Source organism: Hibiscus syriacus, unplaced genomic scaffold (assembly GCF_006381635.1).
Source record: "Hibiscus syriacus cultivar Baekdansim isolate YM2019G1 unplaced genomic scaffold, ASM638163v2 tig00111402_pilon, whole genome shotgun sequence".
Lineage (NCBI taxonomy): Eukaryota > Viridiplantae > Streptophyta > Magnoliopsida > Malvales > Malvaceae > Hibiscus > Hibiscus syriacus.
The window spans coordinates 492,044-510,109 of NW_024063082.1; the positions used below are offsets into that span (position 1 = coordinate 492,044).

General features: G+C 36.5%; 1 protein-coding gene, 1 long non-coding RNA gene and 3 pseudogenes across 3 annotated transcripts; 4 read left to right on the forward strand and 1 right to left on the reverse strand.

The window, feature by feature from the left end:
- Positions 1-976: 976 nt before the first annotated feature.
- On the forward strand, positions 977-2,319 carry LOC120161959 (annotated as a pseudogene).
- A 1,158-nt stretch (positions 2,320-3,477) lies between these two features.
- Positions 3,478-4,819, forward strand: LOC120161958 (annotated as a pseudogene).
- A 1,490-nt stretch (positions 4,820-6,309) lies between these two features.
- Positions 6,310-7,086, forward strand: LOC120161960. Its single transcript, XR_005519516.1, has 3 exons — positions 6,310-6,484; positions 6,791-6,864; positions 7,014-7,086. It is a non-coding gene; the product is annotated as an uncharacterized LOC120161960 (long non-coding RNA).
- A 5,614-nt stretch (positions 7,087-12,700) lies between these two features.
- On the forward strand, positions 12,701-13,839 carry LOC120162186 (annotated as a pseudogene).
- Positions 13,840-13,969: 130 nt separating this feature from the next.
- Positions 13,970-17,882, reverse strand: LOC120161569 (two-component response regulator ARR12-like). 2 transcript variants are annotated; one of them, XM_039171795.1, is made up of 7 exons: positions 17,799-17,882; positions 17,513-17,702; positions 16,996-17,148; positions 16,338-16,730; positions 16,098-16,174; positions 14,935-16,014; positions 13,970-14,151 (listed from the first exon to the last, which is right to left on the reverse strand). In XM_039171795.1, exons 2-7 carry the CDS (start codon positions 17,640-17,642, stop codon positions 14,080-14,082), a joined length of 1,905 nt encoding a protein of 634 aa, XP_039027726.1. In that variant the 5' UTR covers positions 17,643-17,702; positions 17,799-17,882; the 3' UTR covers positions 13,970-14,079. The 2 variants fall into 2 exon arrangements, with proteins under 2 accessions (XP_039027726.1, XP_039027727.1); XM_039171796.1 differs by lacking the exon at positions 13,970-14,151 and adding an exon at positions 14,782-14,862 and having other exon boundaries at positions 14,938-16,014.
- Between the last annotated feature and the right edge of the window lie 184 nt (positions 17,883-18,066).

Consider the following 18,066-nt stretch of genomic DNA (forward strand, 5'->3'; position numbering starts at 1 on the left):
ATACTTTGTTGCACAGTAAGTCAACGCTCTGGTAATTTGGATGAATATCATGATGATTGTAACACATGTACGTGTATGATTAATGAGTCCATGTTGAGAAAGTGTGGTATGGGAGATGCAAGTTGTGTGCTGGAATTCAAGTGGATAAAGTATCCACAAATTGAATCAATAAAAAAGTTCAATATACATATACAATTATTGATGTAACATTAAAAAATATTAATTTAGAGATTTATTAATTGATCGAGCAATTAAGAATACTCATATTGTTTTTATCTTATTTGAATTTGAATCTTGAAATCAGGGACGAAAGCAAAAATTTACGTTAAGAGGGTGGACTTCTAAAATTTAAAAAAAGAACGAAAAAAAATTTAAATAAAAAATACATAAAAATCTAAAATATATGATAATTTTAAATTTTTAAATGTCCAATCCATCTCTTTGATTCATTCCTGCTTGATATTTATCTTAAAAGTATAATATCTTAGTATTTAATAAAAAATCTATAAATTAAAACATGTTTAAATGTGTATACATATGCATGCACGTATACATGCACGCATACATGCACGCATACATTCACGGTTACTAATCCCACTCACGCAATCCAACGTTGGGACTAGAAGGATTGGACTAATTGTTGATAAAAAAATCTTTAGCCCAAAGTTTCATTAAACCCAAACCCATGTTCAGTCCAAAGGTTTAAGTAAAGAGGGCTGCAGAAAGAAAATGCATACATACATACATAAGGCTTTGGTGGATTCATCACTAAGCTTTCTTAGACACTGTAGTCCTACTCCTTCCCAGTCATTTAAGAAGATACTGACTTCTCTTTCCGGCTCTTCCTTTACAAGGTTAGATCTTTTTGCTTTTCTTTTTCCCCTTTCCTTTATTACTTTATTGGGTTCATTTTTCAACAGTCAAAAGTTCAAATAATCTGATTTTCGTCATCTTCCTCCGTTTTCCGATCTGCTTCCAACATTGTAAAGAAACCCCTTTTTCACGAATTCAACTCCAAGCTTCAGTTTTCAAGATTTGGAATTTAAATGCTCTTATGATTTTTTCATAGATCCGGATTTGGTGATGTTTTATTCCCCTTCATTTGTTCTAGCGTAAATCTCAACAATTTTCAGTAACCCATCAAATTATTGAATTGGATATGAATGTAAAAGACATGAAAAATAAACCTGGAAAGTATGTCATTGATGATAAAAGAATGGGAATACCAATTAAGCATTGTGTGTATAAAAGAAGAGCTTAGGGCATGCTTTTAATCATCCAATTTGTGATGAATTGTTTGGTTAAAGCTTTTTAAGTTAGTTTTCATCTCAGATTATCTTTCTCATTTCCCCCTTGGGTAATTGTAGGTTAATCAGTAAAGAGAAGCTTAACTCTGAGATATGGAAACAACTGTTATAGCATTGATTTTAGCCGTCTTACTTGGAGCTTTTCTTTTGATACCCCGGCATGGCAAATCAGGTAATTTTAGCCGTTTTTACTATTTGTTTAAACAGCAGGTAAAATGTGAACTTGAAACTAATTATGCATGTTGTTTCGAAAATTTGTTTCATTGCAGCTCACAAGAACAAGGTTAAATCAACTGTTGAAAATTCTAAGGTACATTTATGGATCCCGGGGAACTTAGAAATGAACCGATTTCCTTTTGCGGTTTTCCAGAGTTCAAATTTCATATTTTCTAGTATACTTTCATGTCGGAAAGACTATGAATTCCGAGTTATGAGTGATACGTTTGACAGCGTTTCATATATGCTTAGCTGTGTTGTTAGTATGGAGGTGTGCTAATTATATCTGAAATATTTTGAAATACCTTTTTTTCCACTCTTAGGCATCCAAATCGTATAGTAAATCGGAAGTTATCTACATAATAAGAGGACAGATTGTTGGATCATAATCAAGGACAAGGTAATTGGTAACTTTGGCATGTTGCTGCTTTTGGAACTCAGAACTCTTTGCCATACTAATATATTTTGATTATATCTAACAACTGCAGGTATATGATGTTACCTCTTATGTAGAGGAACACCCAGGTGGTGATGCCATCTTGGCACATGCTGGAGATGATTCAACCGAAGGGTTTTTCGGGTATGCATCTGTTCCTTGTTTAGAATTTGGTCAGAAAATTTTGGAAGTTTCATGCTAAAGCTTACTTGGTATTTTTATCTTTTTGTTGTATGCAATAGGCCGCAACATGCAACTCGGGTATTTGACATGATTGATGACTTCTACATTGGAGATCTTCAGAAGTAATTTCCAGGCAACCGTCCGCTATTGGGTTGTAGAATTAGGGAGAAACACACTTTTGAGAAGATCTTTGTGTTGGCTCTATTGGTCTACCCTTGGTATGTGCTTTGCACATTTAGTTCCCTTTTAGAAGGAACATTTACATTTGAATTGTTGAGTCGAATGCACCATTATTGGAGGTTTAAAAGATTTTGTTGCCACACATCGGAATTAAAATTGTCTACATGAACAAGCTGTTCGTCGAGGTGGTAGAGACCTTGCCTTGTTAGGGGTGAAAACATACGTTCAAACTCTTGAAAGCGCATTTGTCGACGGAACTCTACCTTAACCGTTCTGAACCCGACAATGCCTAATCCCCGTTCAAAGTCCAACTAGCGTACATACCAACGTGAATAATACATTGATAGCCAATAATCTATTAGTGAGCTTAAAACAAGTACCAGTGGCAATGTTTCCCCATAGAGTATAACAAATAGTTTGAGGGAAAGTAGTACAAATATGGTTACTATTATTATTTTTATGATAAAATTTGGTAAAAAAAGGATAAACATACAGATATTTATGTATAAGTTGGCAGCACGATCTATGAATAGGGGCGGACCAATGATTGACGAAGTGTATAGTAATTATGTATTAATACGAGGGAAGCACGATCTATGAACAATGATTTGACTAATCAAGTCTACATCTCTTCTTTTTCCATCATAATTGGGGGACTAAAACTAGAATTAGACCATTTATTCATTTGTTCAAAAATCATTGGGTAAACTACCTATTTGACCACTCATCTATTATTTATTTTTTTATTTTGGTTACCTAACTATTATTTCTTTTCAAAATCATACCTAGTTTAGTAATTTTATGTTTTGATTCTATTTTGGTCACTCATTGCTATTTTTTTGGTGATGATATTCAATTATTATTTTTTAATGTTAATTTTTAATAGTGGGTTATTAAAATAAAAAATGTAAATTATTTATGATTTTGAAAAATTAATAGATGAGTGACCAAATCAGAAAATAAGTAATAGATGGATGATCAAATAGGTAGTTTACCCAAAATCAATATAAAACGATAGATTTTCGTGGGCCGAGAACAATTTTTATACTGGCTCTGATGCGAGTATTGGGCCATAGAGGCGGTGACACGTTTTCGTGGCCCTTGTAACCACTGCCCTTCCCAGTCTTTAAGAACATAGCGCAATGACTCGGACCTCGTCCGCGTTTCCGCTCATTTCCATACCCTTCCTGATTCTTTGAACGAAAATACCAATTTTATGCCTCAATCATCATTCTCAAAGCTCTGAGATCTGTTATTTACAAGGCCCGATTTCATAAATCGAAGGTCAGATTTATTATCCTTTCATTTCATTTCCTTTTCCATCGTTCCTTGTTTCTAGGGTGTCATTTTCGAACACCCAAAGTTCAAATCATCTGACTGTCTTTTTGCTTTACTTTTTCTTTTCCTTTTTTTGTTTGTTCAGATCTGCTTCCGACGTCGAGAACGGTACCGTTAAGGGGGACATCAACTTTAAAGCCTTCAACTTTCGAGGTTTGGGATTTGGATGTTGCTTTATGTTTTGTTCACAGATTGGATTTGGTATTGTTTCTCGCTTTGATTTGTTCTACTGGAAATGTCAGATTTGCCCAAAGGTGATTCAGTTCATATTCGGGAAGTTTGGAACGATAATCTAGAAGAAGAGTTTGCTCTGATCCGTGAAATTGTTGACAGATACAATTATGTGGCTATGGATACCGAGTTCCCGGGTGTTGTTCTACGCCCTTTGGGAACTTTCAAGAATATAAACGATTACAACTACCAAACTTTGAAAGATAATGTCGATATGTTGAAATTGATCCAATTGGGCCTCACTTTTTCTGATGAGAACGGGAATCTTCCCACTTGTGGAACTGATAGCTTTTCCATTTGGCAATTCAATTTCCGTGAGTTTAACTTAAGTGAAGATATCTTCGCGAGAAAGGTATTGATGTGAAGAGGTTCGGCGAGCTTTTGATGTCGTCCGGGATCGTGTTGAATGATGGTGTGAATTGGGTCACCTTCCAGGCTTCCACAGTGGATATGACTTTGGGTATTTGCTTAAGCTTTTGACTTGCAGGAGTTTGCCTGATAGTCAAGTCGGGTTCTTCGATCTGATCAATATATATTTTCCGGCGGTATATGATATCAAGCACATGATGAAGTTTTGCAACAGCCTTCACGGTGGGCTGAACAAGCTCGCCGAGTTGCTGGAAGTAGAAAGAGTTGTTGTGTGTCATCAAGCGGGGTCGGATAGTTTGCTAACATCTTGCACGTGTATTGTATGGCCTACACAGAGAAATATGCAGGTGTATTGTATGGCCTAGGTGTCCAGAATGGGCAGACTAATTAGATGAAAAAATGATTGGGAAAAAATGTATTTTTAGGGATGTAGACTACTGGAGTTCGAGAATTTCGATTTTCTTTGTATACATTGGCGAAAAGGGATTGTTGATTTAACTGCGACTTTCTCTCCTCTCCTTGCATTGTAACTAATACCTTAATTGGTTTTCCAGTTGAAGTCCAGTGTGAATTATGAAGTTAGTGTTTCTATCTTCTGAATAATAATTATAATATTTTGCATCTTATTGACTCATCTATTTTCATGGCTGGATTGCAATTGTCGGTATTACAGTTTGATCGTTTGAGACATCAGAAAGAGAAGTTTTGGTTTCGGTCTGATTATTTTGGAATTGTCATACTAATTATATTTGTGTTGTAGAATATTGCAACTGTGCATTGAACTTGTTGGTCCTATTATTTTAGTATAAGCATAAGAAACTAGTTTGTCATCACTCCATAACTATGCAAAATTCACGATGCTTCTCTATCAGAGGAAGTGTATCTTCGACAATCGGAGATCGAGATCAGGGGAATGATGGACAAGCTCGTGTTCCTGCATGAATTCAGTTATGTGCATATACACAATTGTATCATATATATATTGTTGTTAAGGACTTGTTATTGTGAATATTATTAGATGCTCCCTGAGCATAGCTTGATGCCCACCCTGGGAATGAAAGAAGGATTGCCTCTTGAGATGTGGTCGACTAGAGAACTAGAATACTTGAAATTGTGTGATAATTTTAGATGCAGGGTTAACCATTGAAGTGAGTACCTGATTCAAGCAATAGATGCCGGGTTAACCATCGAAACATGCTTAAATGGCAAAGCTTGCAAGTCCTTTACCGGATCAGTGTGCATCATGCAATACAGGTAAGAAAAAGCTCAAAGGCCAGAACGGACTGCGTCATGATTCATGCAATATGGGCTCCGTCACATTTAATACAGTAAGTTAGGCGAATCAAAAGCATGCATACAAGAAAAGACTGATGTTCAAGGTCTCTACCGGATCAGGAAGGTGTTTATGCAAATCCCGGTCGACAGTTGTGAGTTATTTTGACATGTTTATTAGGTATTTGAAACCTGAATTTGTGGTTTGCAGCCTGCGTATATCATTGTGAGGAGAACAATCTAGTTTCTGGTTAGGTTGAAAATCTATTTTGTTGGCTTACAAAGATTGAAAATCTATTTTGTTGGCTTACAAAGATTGAAAATCTAAACTGTCATAAATCAAGAATGTTTTTAATCAACATTTATTATATTTCTGTTTTAGTTATCAAATGCATTTTATCCATGTGCTCTGTTCATGATCTTAAAGTGTATCAATTCAGACATTTATAGAAAATTTTATACGCGTTATTGAATCCGACCTTATCCACATCGAAAAAGAAGTATTAAAGTTTAACATCTAATCAGATATATCTTCGGAGAATATTTTTTTGAGTAGATGTACCCTTTTTTCCATATATTTACTTCTCAAGTGAAGACTATAATACCGAAATCAACGTGTCACCCTTAAATCTTAATTACAGAAAAGAATAAAGTAGCTCATCCTAAACATACATCAAGTGTTAAACCTACAAACTACCTTCTAGTTTCTGGTAGCATGAACTCCATGTTCAATGTTAAACCTATTATGAATTTTCTAAAATTGGCTTTTAGATGCTTGCAAACTTGCTGTTAGCTCTTATCCTTAAATTCTCTCTTAGGGTGAGATGAGAAAAAAGTGAGGCGGCAAGTGAACAGCAAGAGAATGGACAAAAGGTTGCATACATGCCAAACACAAGGCCAACAGAGATGCCTTCCCAAGCGCTTGACCATTTACCGCCAATAGAAGTAATTGGTTAGTTATAGTCTCTTGAAGCATAACATTCGTTCAGAATAGTGATTATCTATCTATTCACAATTTCACAGACATTATTTGTATATATGATTATCATTAATGTAAAAACACAATCGAAAGTGAGATTTTTGTTGTTGTTTAACTAGGTAGTTTGCTTTCCAGTTTACCAGATAATCATCTGTAGTCTTGAATAAGAACAATTTCACATAGTTCATAATCTGAAAGGATTGCTGTAATTTGTGATATGGATATGATCGTTTAGTTGCCCTGTCCGCTTTGGCGATGACGATAATTATCCTTTCGCAGCATCAGAAGAAATCTCAGCAGCTGCTTGCAATGATTATGCAGATCGATTGGAACTACCTCGGCACTACAACAAGGTACATCTTGTGTTTGAAGGGGCTTTAACATACAGGATGAAGCTGAGAGAGGATGTTATTGTACTCTGTTCAGCATCCTCGAAATGGAAATTGTAGCAAGTTGTCTAGGCCGTGTTTTAGTTGACAGATCTTTTTCTTCTTCGTTGCAGATATGCAAGATAATGGAGGACAATGTTCACGTAGTAGGAGTTGAGTCAAGCCACAATTTAAAGAAGCTCGAAGGAATCTTTGGGGACATATCTCAGATTGTTTCACCTGCAGAACAGCCTGTACTTGATCACAGAGCTCTGCGGCGGGGTCCATTTCGCCACCTAACCAACAGCCTGCCGTGGTGACTGACACTGAGCTGGAGGACATATCATGAGAAACTGAACTGGAGAAACCGGGTATTGTAGAAGAAATGAATGCAGATTGAAGAGGGTCTGATCCACTCAGAGATAGTAGCAAAAAAGAAGATGGAGGTTGGAGTCCAGATCCAAAGGAAATAGCAGCAGAGCCATCGCAGAAGCCACTGGAAATGATGAAGGAAGAAACGTGGAATGAAGATGGCGGTAACGCTAGTGGGAGTGAAAGGGAAAACACAGATAAATCTGAAGCAGGCTTCGTTGTTTTGGATGATTAAATTAAAATGCACGAGATTTGGATGTAGCAAATCTTTCTTATCTCTAAATCAGATGATAATTGTATGTGGTATTTGTTTATATACATCACATTTATTTACATTGTACACATACACTAATTTATATATACCCCTTTCCTAAAATATATATATATATATATATATCAAAATTATGTTAAAATTATTGTATTATAAATATTTTTTTATAACATCAAAATAATAAATCAAGGGAAAATGAAAGATATACAAATAAGTCTACATGTATAGATAAGATGTAGGTGAACATAAATCAGAGAATCTTGACTTGTATCTGTTATGACCTTGCGAGAGAATAAGAGTAATCGAAGGAAATAGAGGAATGGAGATTAAAGAAGAGAAGAAAGAGATTTCAAGAAAATTGAGATTTCATTCACTTCCAATCATGTCGTAAGCCCTACCTAGTACATTGCTTTATATATTTACATTGTACCAACCCATTTACCAACTGGCAATACAATTGCCTCTAACATTTTGATTCCTTTACAGGTGATGCTGGGTGTTGTTGGCGTGACTCCCTTCACTGCTGGCAATACCCCTCTCCTCAATTGAAATTCATAACCCTATTTCCAATTTTCCTAATTCTTCTCCGATTTCTATATCTCTCATGACCATGACAATACCCCTCCATGAAAGGATCCTTGTCCCCAAGGATCAAAACCTAATAATTGTGCCTTAAGCACAATATAGTTTACCCCAATGATGTTTCCCAACCTTAAGTTCGTCCACTGCATCTGATTGTACTTCTTCTCCCTATGTTTTTCAAACTTTATAGCAGATTGTACCTTTAACTGTCCTTTATGTCCAAACTTGAAAGACTCCAATGAGGTAATGCTTTGATCTCCAAATTCCTTTTTCAACAAACTATCATAATTCATTGGTTGCACATTCAAGGACTCATATAACAAGTTACATGCTACTAACCCCCTGCAATGTAAAACGATGTAGGTACCATATACCCTTGATGCCAACCTTAATCCTTTTCGAAGAGCAAGTGAGGTTTGATGGTAAGACCGAAACTTCATGTAAATTCTTTCCTCTATCTTTTACCTTTGTCTGTCAATTTTGTATTCACATAAAGCCTCATCATTCCTCAAGTCTTCTGAAGTTGTTGTTTTAGTACATGATTCTTGTTTTCTCTAGTGTCTAGCATTTTCTGTACTTATTGAACAATAGATTGTCTAACATTTTCCTTACTCACGATTGCAGCAATCAACATTGTTATTTTAAATTCCCAGAATTTTTTCATGCTATTGGTAGTCACTTCTGAGCTGCAACCTTCATATGTGCAACTAGTTAAAATTGTACCAGGGAATTTAATCTCAACATGCTCTTTGACTTCTACTTGATCTTTGTTGCCTTTAGTGTTGGTTTCCCCTCCTTTTATGACATTCCCCCTTCTTTCAGATGATCCTTGTCCCCAAGGATCAAACATTTTCCACATTACAACTATTTGCATCACACTCTATTTCCTAAGAAGGCCTAATATGAGATATATAGTCATTTTGGCACAAAATGTCACATTTCCAGTAACACCACTAGGAATTTGGATAACTTTTATTCCACTCTTTGTATTAACATTGTTTTTATTGTATTTAGTGGAATCAATTGTCATAAGATCCTTCTTTTATGGTTCTATTGATTCATGGAACAAATGTTTGACATCAAAATGACATTTCTCAATCTTTGTAGTGGCCTTATGCCTTTATTCGAAAACATAAATCACATTTGATGTTGGACTGTTAGCAGCAGGTTTATCAACTTCAACATTCCCAAACAATTCTTTAAAATCTAAAACTCCTGAACTTGTGAAAAAGACATTGTTCCAAGATAAAGTTTTGTGAAGATCATAAATGGCTGTCCCTTTTTTCCCATATGTATGGGGTAAGGGGGAGGTAAGATAGTAGGCTGCCCCCAACACCAGGTTGAGAGCAGCTTCCGTAGGAGACCTCCAAATTATGAAATGCCCTCCGTGGAACTTTGTGAAGATCATACTTAAACTCAAAGTCATCAGTCTTTATTCCTTCTTCATGTTGCTTTAGTTCATCTTTCGAAGCTGTAATTAACCTTAAAACATAAGCACTAAGTTTTTGTGGTGCTAAAAGATAGGTGATCATGTTCCTACCAAGCTTCAGTATAGTGACACTAGAGATTCTTAGCTTACCACATTCATCCGCATTAAATGTAGCTATCAAAGTGAGATGAAGAGAATCAAGAATTATAACGTCAGGAAAGCCACTCCAAATGGTTACAGATAATGTACCCAAATCCCCATCAACTAACTCCAAAGGAGGCATCAGATTTCTAGAATAGGTAATTAAAGATGATACCTCAAGTAGACCAGTATCAAAGACTCTCCCACTATAATGAGCAGCAATCCCTCTTTCAACTATCAAATCCATCTCTTAAGTTCTAATCTAAAATTTCTGGCAAAACATGCTTTCATACAAAAACAAAATTACTGTTGTATGAAGACTTGATAGCCATTAGGCTTTGATATTGCTATGTAATTTTTCATAGCTCGAGGAACAGGAGTCCAGTTGCTATAGATTAATCCAAGAATATAGTAAACATAGTAGCAAATCTGTTGTGAACTACAAAAAGGTTGGTCGACACTGTCCATATCATAAACACTGAGATTGCTCCATTTACCAGCTTCCATAGAATAGAGAGCATAAGGTGCGACCTTTGATTCACACTCCAATTCTTAGCCAAATAAATTATACTCCTTCACATCAACAAAAGTCTAAATAAATAAGGATCAAGGATTGATATATGTTCATTGACATTCATAAACACCATGAAATAATTTTTCCTCGACATCGATTGAACTATAAAATTCATGTTATTTGCATTACCCACTGTTTGACACATAAGAAAATAAGCCACATTTTTCTTTGAAGAAAAATTAATTAATTTTTTTGTGAGTCCATACCAGTAAAGAATTTGGATAAATTCTTACTCAATTCTTCTGGAACCTTAATTTGATTTTGAAGTTGTGCAAATTCCAACTCAACCCTCATAGCAGCCTTGTCATATTTTGTGACTTGTTTCTGCTGCAGTCCTAAATTAACCTTCATGGAACCGATGATGGATGTGAATACAACATGATCTACTCTTGCTGACATTTTATCGAACACTTGCAAAACATCATATGTTTCTTTTATTGTCACTGATAATAATATTTTATGAGTGAAGAAGAAGGGTTTAGACTCGTCAAGTGAAAGCTGACCCATTTTTTCTCTCTATGAATTTGCTCAGTTTCAGGGCTTAGTGGTTCTTGATCATATGTCCTTCCTGTCAAGTCCCTTAGAATCTGCTCCAAACAACCCTTATTCATTGCAATCCTTGTCTCTAGGTACTGATTTTGCTTCACCAACTTTTTTAAGTCTTCAATCTGTTTTTGAATCGCAGAAAGAGCAGAGGATTCAAATTCAGCCATTGTGTTGTCAGGAGTTGTGGCTTTGGATACCATTTTTTTATGACCCTGCTAGAGAATATGAGTAATCTAAGAAAATAGAGGAATGGATATTAAAGAAGAGAAGAAAGGGATTTTAAGAAAAATGAAATTTCATTCATTTCTAATCATGTCGTAAGCCCTATCTAATACATTGTTTTATATATTTATATTGTACCAACCTATTTACCAGCTGACAATACAACTGTCTCTAACATTTTGATTCCCTTACAGGTGTTGTTGGCCTGACTCCCTTCACTGCTGGTAGTACCCCTCTCCTCAATTGAAATCCTTAACCCTATTTCTAATTTCCCTAATTCTTTTTCGTCTTTTTCGATTTCTGTATCTCTCATGATCATGACAGTATCCTTGTTTATTACCGTCCTTATTTAACATTCCAGTTATATCCCTCTCAAACATGTCATTTTCCAGGTACGCCTCAATGCTAATGTTGATGTGATATTTAGAGTCAGTGAAAAACTGGATCAAGAGCCGTACACGTGCACATCAACAATTATAAACGACTGAATATCCCTGGCTATATTACTTCTGTAGAAATGCAAACATATTCATGTGTGTATATATATATATAAGGATAAACTACGAGTTTAATATTTAAATTATCAATTTTGATCACTTTAGTATCCGAACTTTCATTTTTTTTCTCAAAAAATCATAACTAACGTTTAGGTTTTGTTTTATTTTAGTACATTACCGTTAAAAACTTAACGGATAGGCTGACGTGACATCTCTAGTGTATGGATGACCGATCTAAACGGTGGATCACGAAAGAATGACAAACCGACCAATATAGTCCAATTTCAAACTCATTGATTTATCATTAAATGAGACCACGTGTATGAACACAAGGCCGTTGTCATACACAGGATGTGTTCGTGGGGTCATAAGTGATCAACACATGATCGCCAATGATCGCTTGCGGTATACACTCTACATGTCTGCAGGTTCGCATACATCGTAAGCTCGCATGCTTGGAGGTTCGTAAGTAGTTATATATCTAGTAATAGACAGAAGGAAACCAGACCAACTGCCGGAAAAGTGGAGAAAACAACAGACAAACTTTGCTCTTCTTATACGCGCCTTCTCTTGCTTTGCTATTTAGACTTCATACGCACGTACATACACACTGAATTTAGGGAATTCCTGGGTTTTGTTTTAGTTTCCATGATCTTCAGTCTAAATGGTAAATCATTTATTTATATATACATATATTTGTAGAATGATTCACATATGATTATATACATGAGTTTTAACAGTTACTGTATTATATTAGCTTTCAACGTATATATTTATGAACTTTCTTCCTAGCCTGAGTTAAGTAATGCACTCAATTAAATCAAAGCCTACAGACTTTGAAAGGATCAATGTTACATAGAAAACCAGAAACCCTAATTTTTTATGATTAGATTCCCGGTAGGCTCACAAAGGTCCCATCATTTGTTGTTCTTATGATAGTTTGGGGGGTCACTGTCAAATGTAAATCCCTTGGTAATGCGAACCAGATAATAGAGTCGGAATTTTCATAACCACAAAAAACACACTACCATGTCCATGCAAAAACATTTTAAAGGCTACGATTACAAACCTTATTCTTCATTCTATATAATATCATGAAAAAACTTAGTACCAACGCAGAAAATTCATAAATAAATCCATAGACATGACTACCTGAAAGAAGAAGCAGAAAGAGAGAGCAAGCATTTATGGCCACAACTAAAGCACATGTTGATGGGAATTATTCAACTGTTGAGGTTACTAAGAAAGTCTCCGTACACCCAAAATTCTTGCATCCTCAACAGATTATCTGTCTTGCCAATTTGGACAGGCAGTTTGTTATGCTGGTGTACGTTGTCTTCTTTTGCTTACAGAAATTCGTCTTTGGATTTAGTTTTTAACTGCTTGAAGTCTGGGTTGGAAGAAACTCCTTCGATATGGTATTCAACTGCAGGTAGGTCGAGCTTGAACCAAGGTGAAGTCTGGATTTAGTTTAATCTTTGGTGCGACAACTGTGGTGCAGTTCTTGTTGAGGCAGTCACCAGTGCTAAGATCGTTGAACTTGGAGATATTCGAGTATTTGCCTTTTCAAGACAAGGGCAGCAGCCATAGATTATCTATATCTGTTGATAAAACAGGCCATGGCTGGTCAAAATGTTGGTGGCAGAAGCAACGTTCCTGATGTGGGGAACTCGAATCTTGTTCCAAGGACATTTCACCGGCCGAATGGTGCAATGACAGAAAGCTTAAAAAGCAAGGTCTTCGGTGAGAGGTGAGGTAGCTTCTCATGTTCCTCCTTTGAGCTGATTGCAGCTCACTTATGGAAGGTAAAACAATTTCTATCTCTCAACTCTCATGGATCATTTTTAGTGATCATATATATTTACAGTTACTGAAATTATTTACACTCCAGGCACGTATATAGACTTTAGGAGCAAGGAAGGGAGCAATGGTTTGCTTGCAATTTGCTGTAGACATAAAGGAGCAAGATGGTGCCGCCATTTCCAAAAGGTTTCAGTGGCAACGCATTTGTACCAGCTGAAGAACTAGCAAATGGAAGCCATGAAGCTACCGTGTAGAAGATAAAGGCAGCCAAGAACTCGATTAGCAACGACTACGTGATCACATATAACCAGGCCTTAGACGGAGGAGCTCAGGGCAGTCTCCCTCCGATCAATGAGCTGGCACTTGTCCCTGATTGGACAAAGATGTCATGTTCTTCATGATGATGTTACTCATGTATCCCCCATTGTTCTCTCAAATGCCTCAAGTCGCATATTTCATGCAGAATCCCAATGATTTGAGAGGGTATGTCTCTTCCATGCATGAATGCTTTCGCACGTTATAAAATTTTTGCATGACGCGTAGTTGGATTGGGGTCCATTAACAATTGACATTTTATTCATTATACAACCTTGGTTAGGCCTTAAGTCTGAATAAAAATTTGCCTGGAATTGACATGAAAAGAACAGAGAAAAGGTTGAAAATGGCAGAAATACGAGTTTAAATCGAGGGCAAAACTATCAAGAGGACCAAATGCTTGTAAAGCAGATCCTTCTTTTGCTGCTAGTACGCTACATTCTAATCTTCACATGCAAGTCCTGCGAGAATAATTATCGTGTTTGAAATTACCGTCCATCGATTTCCGTTTATCTTGGTCCTGCAACAAAGATAACCCCCAGTCACTCTTACTTAAAAATGGTCGGAATTGTAAATCCACATCCGACACATATATCGATGAACTAATATTCAACAGCTCACATAGAAATAAAAACATCAGCTTCTAAAAGCTGTAATTTCAACAACATAGGCTCTCTTTTCTCTCTCCCCAATCGGATCAAGGAGCAGGATTTGCTGACCCTAGAATCTAATTGCAGAACATTTGATGTACTTCAGTCATGTGAAGAGTGCAACAGAATAATAAGGATGTGGAGGAACCTAACAAGACCAGCAACTAACACTGTCCTGTTCTGTCAGGCTAGTCACACACTTGGTCAAGCTCATGTTTGGGTCGGTTGTCTTCTGGTTTTACATGCCTCTGAATTCAAGTAAAAAGATAAATCTTTTGTTTAAGAAATGTTTTAGTAGAAGGGATCGTTTCTACTTATTCACCCCCATATACCGTTAGTAAAAAATTAGTGCTAATCGAGACTGAGATTCTAAAACGATGATGGGCGAAGATTCAAGGTCTCACAAGCCATTTGAAATGCCAAGTTGATAGATATACAGAAAGAAACAGACTCTAGGCTAAATGAATGCTAATAAGCCCTCAAGCCATTTCACAAAATTGGTGCAGCAAGCTTAGACATCTTCAGCAGCATCCATGTCCTTGACTACCTTTAGTGGGTTAATTTGATGATGGCTGAAACTGAACAATATAATTTAGACATAAACAGAAAGAAACAACTAGAATTTTTTTTAAAAAAATTCTGACCAATCTTACCGATTTCATCATTGCACTCGCCAGATCTTCCAATGAGCCAATGTTATCAGGAATGTGATTCCCCTGTGGTCTTAGTTGGTACGTAAAATATCCTTCTTTTTCGGTAACTGATGGCTCCATAGCTGAGTTGAGACCTTTACTATGCTTGATGGATAAAGGATAAAAAAAATTCAATGGTCCCATAGAACCCGAATCCATAGTTCTGTGGAAAATTGAATTATTTCGGTCCAAGCACTGGTCCAACTGAACCATAGCACCATTAACAGGGATTGAAGAGTTCACTGAACAAGACATAAGATGTGACTGGTAGAGGGCATCTTTTCTGGGGGCTTTCCATTCTTGAGGAACACTTCTGATCATGGGCCCTGCATTACAGTTGATTGGGGCTGCTTGTCCTTGTAAATCTGCTTTTGAATCCCGCAATCGACTGGAAACGGGATCAATGGAAGCAAAGTCGGATAAAGTATTCCCATTTTGGAAGCCTATTGCGGAAACTCCATCTCTCAAATTACAAGCATGCAAAGTGGCTTGCTGAGAGCTTCCTTCTAACATCAAGGAGTTGCTTTTAACACCAAGAAGTGGATTATTGGAGAATCCAGCTATTTGTGAATCTATTAAACTGCCAGAAACAGGGAAAACAGCTGTACTATTGACAGTTGGCAGCTCTCCGATGCGGCTATCACCCTTGTTATTTTGTAGTTGATCAAGTTCTAGTGACATTGGCATACCTTGTAGGATGTTCGTATTATGGTTTCCAGGAACGAAAGATTGCATCTTGCTCTGATCGTTACTCGAATGACCCGAGTTTTGCACATGACTTAATTGAATAGTTCCTGGAGATGGAAGGCCTCGTATACCTAGCCCAGCAGGTGTGTTCAATCTTCCAAGAACCCCACTAGGTGGGAAAGATCTAAAGGCTGCATTGTGAAGCTGATCAGTTCCAGCCAAGGCATGAAAATTCCCAAGTCCATTCAGAGACCCCATCCGTAAATAGGAAGAATCCACAGTGCCTAAAGCTGCCGCCATATTTGCTTGCTGATTTGCCACACAGCTGATTCTTTTCAGGTAAAGCCTAAATTTCTGGGAACAAAAGAAAAACAGTTAACCTCCTAATAACTTTTTGGATCATAGTAATTATGGGCAAAAAAGGTACAGATTAATGCCTGCAGATGGCTGGCAACATTTTCTCTGGTAAGCTTTTCAACATTCATCAGTTCTAGGATCTTTTTCGGTACAGCCTCTGCATTAGAACAACAGCCAAAATATGTCAAAACCGAAAGCTTCATGCACAAGTAGATCGACTGCAGGGATTCAACAACCAAAATATCATCTCACATTATCAGAACAATAGTATTTATAGTTATGCCATAAATCTAGCCAAATCTGAGAAGTTGAGAACATACTTTCAATGCCCAACTGATTAACCGCTGCAACAAATTTGCGATGCAATTCCACTGACCAAACAACACGAGGTTTCTTTTGGGCCGACGGATCGTCGTTGTCATTCCCATTCTCATCAAGGTCTTCATCCTCATCTTCATTCTGGTCCTTCCGCTTTTTGTTCAACTTCAAATTGTTATCAGCGTTTCCTATCCCTGCAGCCTCACTACTATCGGCACAGGGCTTATCTTGACTGCCAGAATTATTCCAATCTTTTCTATCAAATTTCTTTCTCCTGATTACATGCTGCCATATATTTTTTAGCTCCTCGATTCGAACAGGTTTCAGCAAATAATCACAAGCTCCGTGAGTAATCCCTTTCATCACAAGCTTCGTATCATCATTTGCAGACAACACTGAAGGCAGTTCATCACATCATCAGTTTAAAAAAAATCCAGTTGCTCCTATAACTTCAACATATATAGAAATAAAAGCATGTTCGCAAAATATCGCTTTTGAAAATCGACTTCAAATTGGCCAATGTAAAGTTAATGAAAAGTGATTGAAATCCAACTTCCCCGAATCTTTTTCTCTCCTTTATGCATGGGGTAAACAAATTATGAAAGTTGTAATAAAAACCCTTCGAAATCTAGAATTTAAAGAAGGCAAGTACTAGCTTACTTATGACAGGCAGGTCCATCTCAAGCCCCACAAGCTCGAGTAACTTAAAACCATCCATGTCGGGCATATGGACATCGCTGATAACCAAGTCAAACTTGTTATTGTTTTCTCTCAACATCTTCAATGCAGTAATAGCCTGACTTGTTGTAGTAACTGCAATATAGACATTCACAATAAATGAATTCGCAGATTCAAAATCGACAAATAAACTCATCTGAATCATTCTAAGAACAAATCCAAAATGGGAAAATTTATCCAAAGGCATTTTTTTTCTAAGATAAAACATCAATAAATCACCAAATCATGAGGAACCGAAAAAATGAGATCTTTCTTCAGATTTTTTACAATGCATATGTGATGAATGAAGTCCATAAAGTTCACAAAGATTTCACTTTAATGAAAACCGACAACAGGAAAGCAACTGCATATAATCAAAAGAAAATTAATAAAAAAAAAAAACAGGAACCCATTTGTGTAAACTCGTATAAAAGTGTAAATTTGGGGTAAAAAAACGAACCATGGTACTGGCATCGACGAAGCAGAGTCTCGAGCAGTAAAAGGCAAGTTGGGTCATCGTCAACGGCCAATACTCGCATGCCAATGGGAAACTGATCCTTCGTTTCACTAACAATTCTCTCCACTGTCATCTTTGCACAAATTTTCTTTTTTTTTTCAATCTCAGACACAGTGTTTCGTGCTTTTGACAAAACCCAGAAACTAAAATGAAAGAAATTCGAAACAGAGATGAATGAGAGAACAAGTGATTGTTAAGTTTAGAATAATGAAAAAGGTTTTGCATTTAATATTAAAAAACAGACTGTAAACTCTGCTCTAATCACCGGGTTCTTTTAAGAGAGAGAGAGAGAGAGAGAGGATTAAAGACTATGGAATCTAAGTAAAGGAAATTGACTGTACATCATCATTTCTTCTTATATAAGACTTTGTTTTAACAATTTACTGGGCATTGATCTCAATGAAACATGCATAATAAAAAGCTTAAAAATAGTAAATCATTTTTTTATTTGAATAAAAATATTATTTTTAAAATTACTATGGGTGAACTACACGGTT